This window comes from Alosa pseudoharengus, unplaced genomic scaffold (assembly GCF_046254945.1).
Source record: "Alosa pseudoharengus isolate Yale_2024_CS ecotype anadromous, Long Island Sound unplaced genomic scaffold, YU_APseudo_1.1 YU_APseudo_1.1_scf_1, whole genome shotgun sequence".
Classification (NCBI taxonomy): Eukaryota; Metazoa; Chordata; class Actinopteri; order Clupeiformes; family Clupeidae; genus Alosa; species Alosa pseudoharengus.
Window position 1 is genome coordinate 40,106,638 of NW_027468564.1, and position 7,757 is coordinate 40,114,394.

Genomic DNA, 7,757 nt, shown 5'->3' on the forward strand with positions numbered 1-7,757 from the left:
AGAAAAGGGGAAAAAGTGGTAGAAATGTGTGTGCACTCGTTCTTTCTCCAGTTCAACTGATACGAGGATGGCACTACAGTAACAACTCCAAGGTTTTTTTTATATCCAAAAAACACACAGGACGGAAGGGTAGAACAGAGAGGGAGGAAAGAGAGGAGAGGATAGTAGAGTTGGGGAGGGGAGGAGAGGAGAGTGGAGGAGAAGAGATGAGAGGAGAGGAGAGAGAGGAGATAGAAGAGAGTGGGAGGGATTGGTAGATGAGAGTAGAGGAGTGTAGGGCAGAAGAGAGGAGAGTAGCAGAACAGAGGAGTAGAGGAGAGGAGGAAAGGGAAGGGTAGAACAGAGGAGTAGAGGAGAGGAGAGGAGGAAAGGGAAGGGTAGAACAGAGGAGTAGAGGAGAGGAGGAAAGGGAAGGGTAGAACAGAGGAGTAGAGGAGAGGAGAGGAGGAAAGGGAAGGGTAGAACAGAGGAGTAGAGGAGAGGAGGAAAGGGAAGGGTAGAACAGAGGAGTAGAGGAGAGGAGGAAAGGGAAGGGTAGAATAGAGGAGTGGAGGAGGAAAGGAAAGGGAAGGGTAGGCTCACCTTGGATCTCCCTCCGGGTCCTGAAGGACTGTCGGGCAGGAGCAGGCGGAGGAACTCCTCCTTGGAGAGATGCTGCTTCCCCTCCGGAGCAGGACACGCCGGGTCAGTCAGATACATCGTCCTGAGAGGGGGGGGGGGAAGAGGACGAGAGAAAGAAAGATAGAAATACAGAAAGAAAGAAAGAAAGAAAGAAAGAAGGAGTAGAGGAATATAGGAGGAGAGAGAGAGAGAGAGAGAGAGAGAGAGAGAGAGAGAGAGAGAGAGAGAGAGAGAGAGAGGAGAGAGAGATTAGTGCAAGTAACTCTGTCGGAGGCGCCTGACAGGCGGGCTGTAGGTTAACGTGTGCACATCAGGTGACTGACTGGGGATGCGGTCTCAGAGCAGGGTGGCCGAGGCTTTTGGCCATATCGGTCGGCAGGTGGGGGTTGGGAGGTGGGGGGGTTGACAAGCAGCAAAAGGCAAACTGCAAATCTGTTATGGGTGAGGGAGGTAGGTGGTGGGGGGGGGAGGGGGGAGGAAGGGGTAGGGAGGAAAAACAGCAGCAGCAGCAGCAGCAGCAGTGCGGGTAGTTGAGGGGTTGGGGGTGGGGTGGGGGGCTGTGGTTGCAGAGTTAGGGTCATCCGTTACACCCCCCCCCCCCCCACCCCCACCCCAGCGGTGAGAGGAGTGGCGGCAGGCTGGCTTCACATCCACATGTCCCGAACTCTGTCAGACCGTGACGGACGTACGCAGGCACACAGCCAAACACACAGACAGAGGGATCTCTGGGATTGCTCCCGCCAGGAACAGAGGGAGGAAGTGAGGTGAAACAGGTAGAGGGTGAGAGAGGGGGACAGAAGCAGCAGCCAGAGATGGATAAAATGATAGATAGATAGATAGATAGATAGATAGATAGATGGACAGATAGTTAGATAGATACATACAGTAGATAGATTAAAAGATGGATAGATTAAAAGATAGATAGATAGATAGATAGATAGATAGATAAATTAAAAGATAGATAGATAGATAGATAGATAGATAGATATAGATAGATAGACAAACAGTTAAAAAGATAGACGTGAGAAAGAATAATAGACAGACAAAGACAGCAAGCATGAGCGATAGAGAGAGAGAGGGAGCCAGAGCGATAGAGAGAGAGAGGGAGCCAGAGTGATAGAGAGAGAGAGGGAGCCAGAGTGATAGAGAGAGAGAGGGAGCCAGAGTGATAGAGAGGGGGATGAGGCTACATGGCTGGAGAGAGGAGTATAGAAAGCGTAGCGCGTGGAGCTGCTGTACCTGGCTTTCTGCAACAGTGCCCTTAGGAGTAACGACACTAAGCCATCAGTCGGACTGAAACAAGGAGAAGCCAAAAGAAAAAACGCAAAATAAAAACGAGCAAGAAACAAAAGACGTCTGCACATGGGCTGGCCTGACCTGATGTCATGCCATGTTAGCCGCATCTGGCTTATCTAGGCTGTAAAACATTATGACATTGCAAATATAATAATGACAAGAAATTAATAAGTTAGCATTGATGTCTCTAGAATTGATTAGTTTTGCTTTACTTGTGAAGATGATGGACATGAACGAGGTGAATGAACACAGAATGAATGACATTGGAACAATAATAATGAATATGATAATGAATAAAAAGTGATGTTATAAAAAGTTAGCAATGATGTCGTCTTAGCTTCAAGCATTGACTAGCTTGTGATGATGATGGGACATGAAAACAGAAAACAAGATAAGCAACATAACAGCAAAACACAAGACGCTAACGGAAAGTGACTCATCGCACGGCTTACTGCAATTTATGTTATTGCCAAGTCATGATAAGTACTATGTGACATTTTCTGTTAGTGCCAAGTCATGATAAGTAGCATGTGACATTTGGAAGTCAGTGGACCTACAGAGAACAGCAAGACCGAAAGGCCAAGGGTTGATCAACTGACCAATCAGAGCAAAAGACAGACAAAGACACTGCGCGGCGCTGTCAGGCGCCATTACAGTCACGGCGACAGAGGCACAAACGGCCAATGACAGCTGTCAACTGCTGCTGTGGCTAACAGAAGCTGCTGGCGGCTTGATTCATACACATGCATAGACAAGCCTATGCATGTGTAAACACACACACACACACACACACACACACACGTTGTAACTACGCACGTATGCAATATATGGTCGCGAAAGCGCTGTGCATGTACTGAACGTGCTCAGCTCACAGCCACATACAGAGAGAGACGCTCAAACACATCACGCGAACAAGACTGTACTCGTATACGTGTTTGCACCCAGACACACACACACACACACACACGCACAAGAAAACACAGCACACAAACACACAGAACAAAAACGAACAAACAAATGTACAGCGACAAAGAGACACACATTCACACACATCTCATCCATCACTCTATCTCCAACCCCCTGAACCCCCAAGCCCCCTCTTCCCACACACACACACACACACACACACAACCCCACTCAACACACACACACACCCCACCCAACGCACACACACACACACACACACACACAGGCACGTGCACACGCACACAACCCACACACCCTTCCACCCAACACACACACATGCATACGCACACCTAACACACACACACACACACACACACACACACACACACACACCCCTCCGACCCAGCCGCCCCCATGCTCACCTGTTCTGCTCCTGGTCCAGGGTGGAGGCCTCGTGGGCCTTCTTCCAGCTCATTAGATACTTCTCTCTCTGCAGCTGGAGCTGAGCGTGCTGGCTCAGGTAGGGGTGCTGCTGGTGCTGCTGCTGCTGCTGGTGGTGCTGGTGGTGGTGGGGCGCGAGGGCGTGCCCGTGGGCGTCCGAGCCCGTGGGCGAGATGATGTAGAGCTTGGAGGAGGAGTCCATGGAGCCGCCACCACTCTTCAGGCCGCGCTCCGACGGGCTGCCTGAGTGACGAGAGCCACTGAGAGAGAGAGAGAGAGAGAGAGAGAGAGAGATGATAAAGGGGGGAAAGAGAGGAAGAAGAGGGTTAACACTCCTTTATTAAATCATTCAAGTATCTTTGTGATCTTTGAAAACATAAATTGAAAACCATACTACCATTAGAATACAACACTACCACTTACACTACCAGTCAACACTACCATGACAACACTACCATGACAACACTACCATGACAACACTGAATACATAAAGATACAACAAATGCAAACAGCAAGAGAGAAATAGCAGCTAAGACGAAGAGAGGAAAAGAGAGGGGGAGGGAGGGAGAGAGGAATGGACAGACTGAGAGAGAGAGAGAGGGAATAGGGAGAGACTAAATTGAATTTAGCCCCATATAATCACCAGCATTATTGCATTAGAGTCCCTCTAATCCCTTAGGCCCATTCATTTAGCTTCACTCCTGCCAACTGGACACTTCACAACTGACCTTCGCTTTGTGTGCACCACGCCCTAATAAACTCAACCGGCCCACACTCCAGCTCTACACCACGCGGCAGGCATATTAAACAAGTCAGCTATTTCAATGTTTACGCAATGCTACGACACACATCAGGGATATTAAAACAGTCCGCTGTGTAAATGTTTACGCGATGCTTAAAAAGTTGCTCTGTGGAGTTCTTTTGTTTCTTTGTTTAAAACGTTCAAAAATGATAGGAGAAAAATCAAAAGAATGTGAAGAGAGTTGTTTTAGCATGCAAACCAACCAGGTAGCATCCAGGCTGTCTGTCCTTATAATGTTGTGCCATTTGTGACGCTGTATTAGATACAATTCAAGTCAATCGCTGTGTTCATTTTTTACATGAGAGGTGAGGCTTGTAATCCAAAACACGTCTTATCAGATGCTGAGAATCGGGAAAACAAAGTAGTGGCTTGGATTGAACCAATCAGCACAGTGCCTCAGAGGCACCTACGGGGAAGGGTGTCATTTGATTGGCAGAGTTCAAATATCAACAATTCCTTTTTCCAAAACGGTGGACTGCACCTTGAGTAAGTAAGTAAGTAAAATATTATGTATAAAGCTCATTTAAACACAGCTTTCACTGACCAAAGTGCTGTACAAAATCAAACAAATCAAAATAAACCTACACAATGTAATTGGCTTTAATTTGGCCTTCGTCTCTATGAGCCCAACTCCAGGGTGAAGCATGTTTACACAGCCTTTCAACTGCTCCCAACAGGATACAGACTAAGGGGCTTCTGAGCCTGACCCAGTTTGGTCCATTTGTGTCTGCGTGCGTTACTTTCCCTGTGCTAGTTCCACTCTGACTGCGTTAAACTCAAGCTGTTCCTCCAGCTCCTCCTGACACAACCAACAAAAACAAAGAGTGGAGTGATGGTCAAAACATGAGGGCCGCTGCTGCACAGACGTGGCCAAACCCTGCGGGACAGGACGCGGCGAGATGCACACTCGCGCACTCGCACACTCGTACACTCACGCACTCACGCACTCGCACACTCACGCACTCGCGCACTTGTACACTTGCGCACTCGCACACTCATGCACTCACGCACTCGCGCACTTGTACACTCGCGCACTCGCGCACTCGCACACTCATGCACTCACGCACTCACACACTCGCGCACTCGCACACTCACGCACTCACGCACTCACACACTCACGCACTCGCACACTCACGCACTCACGCACTCGTACACTCACGCACTCGTACACTCACGCACTCGTACACTCGCACACTCACGCACTCATGCACTCGTGCACTCGTACACTCATGCACTCACGCACTCGTACACTCACGCACTCGTACACTCGCACACTCACACTTGTACACTCTCACACTCGTACACTCTCACACTCGCAGCCTGAGAAGGGCACTCGCTGGGGTGTAGCAGGGGGAAAGAGCAGGCGGGGTGTGTGTGTGTACATGTATGAGTGTGTGTGAGTGTGTGTGTGTGTGTGGGGGGGGGGGGTTAGGTGATGACATATTTTTGTGACTGTTAACACTCAACGAGTGAAACCAAGGGCCAAGGGCTTCACTGTGTGTTCAGCGCCAGCCTTTACTGCCTGAGTCAAAGAGAGAGAGCAAGTAGGAGTTGAGGGAGAGAGAGAGAGGGAAAGAAGGGAAGAAAAGAAAGGGAGAAAGAGAATGATAGAATGATAGAGAGAGAAAAAGAGGAAGACAGACAGTGAGGAACCAAGAAAAAAAAACACAGGGAGGCAAGTAAGGGAGCGATAACAAGAATGACAGATGGAGAGAGAGAGACAGAGAGAGAGAGACAGAGAGAGAGAGATGGAGAGAGAGAGATGGAGAGAGAGCGATGGAGAGAGAGAGATGGAGAGAGAGAGATGGAGAGAGAGAGATGGAGAGAGAGAGATGGAGAGAGAGAGATGGAGAGAGAGCAACGGAGAGGCACATTCCATCTCTGTGTGTGTGGTTGGAGGGGCTGCTTGTCACTACTGGTTTGTCATGGCTGTAGTAAAGGGCCCGTGAGATGCAGCAGACAATGAGGCTGGAAACCCTGGACGGACTCTGGACAGACGAGTTCATCAGGCCAGAATAAGAGGACAAGTGATGAGAAATGGATGAACAGTGAGAGAGAGAGAGAGAGAGAGAGAGAGAGAGAGAGAGAGAGAGAGAGAGAGAGAGAGAGAGAGAGAGAGAGAGAGAGAGAGAGAGAGAGAGAGAGAGAGAGAGAGAGCTGGGAAAGAAGAGACCTAGTTTTATTTCTTTGTCTTATTCCATGTTCCCTCTATGACTGCTTTGGCAACATGCATGTCTTATTTGTCAGGGAGAGAGAGAAGAGTAGAAAGGAAAGCTAGAAAGAGAAAGACTGAAAGGTAAAGGTAAATAAGAGAATCTAATAGAGTGAGAGAAGTGAGGTCAGCGAGAATGAGGATATCAGATGATGGCGTGACACACAGCATTAAGATGGCCTTCTGCCAGAGGAAATAGAGATGGTGTGAGCTGACTGTGAAGAAAAGAAAATTGGAAGAGAGGAGATGAGGATGAGACAAAAGAAAGAGAGAAGAAGAGAGAGAGAGAGAGAGAGAGAGAGGGAGGGAGGGAGGGAGAGAGATGACAGCTCGAAAGACAGGGGGAAAGATGGCTTCCCGGCAGGAGGGAGATGGCGCGGAGGTCAAACGTGATTCATGAGCAGAGAGGAGAGGAGAGGAGGGGAGAGGTGGGGAGAGGAGAGGAGAGAACAGGAGGGGAGGGGAGGGGAGAGGAGAGGAGAGGAGAGGAGGAGAGAACAGGAGGGGAGAGGAGAGGTGGGATGGGGTGATGCAGGCGCTTGGGTTTGGAGACCTGTGGGTTTGGCAGCTGGCGTGAAGCTGGGGAGCCTGGCACATCATCATGAGGGCACCGAGCCACGGTCTGAGATGAGTGTTTATGTGTGTGTGTGTGTGTGTGTGTGTGTATAGTGTGTGTGTGTGTGTATGTGTGTGTGTGTGTGTGTGTGTGTGTGGGTGTGTGTGTGTGTGCGTGGTGCGTGTGTGTATAGTGTGTGTGTATGTGTGTGTGTGTGTGTGCGTGGTGCGTGTGTGTATAGTGTGTGTGTGTGTGTGTGTGTGTGTGTGTGTGTGTGTGTGTGTGTGTGTGTGTGTGTGTGTGTGTGTGTGTATAGTGTATGTGTGTGTGTGTGTGTGTGTGTGTGCGTGGTATGTGTCTGTGTGTGCGTGTGTGTGTGTGTGTGTGTGTGTGTGCGTGATATGGGCGGCAGGAAGAGCATGACTCAGTCTCAGACACACACAATGGAAGTGAAGGCCAGGGTGTTAAGAAGTCAGGGCTGAGTGTTCTGGAAGTCTGTGTGTGTGTGTGTGTGTGTTTTTATACATCTTTGCGGTTTGTTTGTGTGAATGTTTATATGTGAGTGTGAGTGCTTGTGTGTGTGAGAGTGTGTGTGTTTATGTGTGAGTTGATACATCTGTGTGAGATGATCTCTCTCTCTCTCTCTGTGTGTGTGTGAGTTTGGCCTGGACTATGCAGAAATCCTACCCCATCCATGCTGGTTGTATTAGAGCAGTGTGAGCATCGTCAACGTGGCCTGTGGCCTGTGGTGTGTGTTTGTGTGGTGTGTGTGGTGTGTGTGTACTGTATTAGACAGTGTGGGCATCCTCACCGTGGCCTGTGGTGTGTGTGTGTGTGTGTGTGTGTGTGTGTGTGTGTGTGGTGTGTGTGTGTGTGTGTGTGTGTGTACTGTATTAGAGTGTGGGCATCCTCACCATCTCTCT

At 49.3% G+C, this 7,757-nt stretch overlaps 1 protein-coding gene across 1 annotated transcript in view; it reads right to left on the reverse strand.

Annotated features, from left to right (window-relative positions):
- Positions 1-7,757, reverse strand: part of LOC143118909 (signal-induced proliferation-associated 1-like protein 2) — a 102,755-nt gene that overhangs the window by 18,598 nt on the left and 76,400 nt on the right. Inside the window, exons 13-15 of the mRNA XM_076280049.1 lie at positions 3,246-3,524; positions 1,861-1,914; positions 583-703 (exon numbers count right to left, since the gene is read on the reverse strand). Coding sequence (XP_076136164.1) covers positions 583-703; positions 1,861-1,914; positions 3,246-3,524 — 454 coding nt within the window. The remainder of the gene's footprint in view (positions 1-582; positions 704-1,860; positions 1,915-3,245; positions 3,525-7,757) is intronic.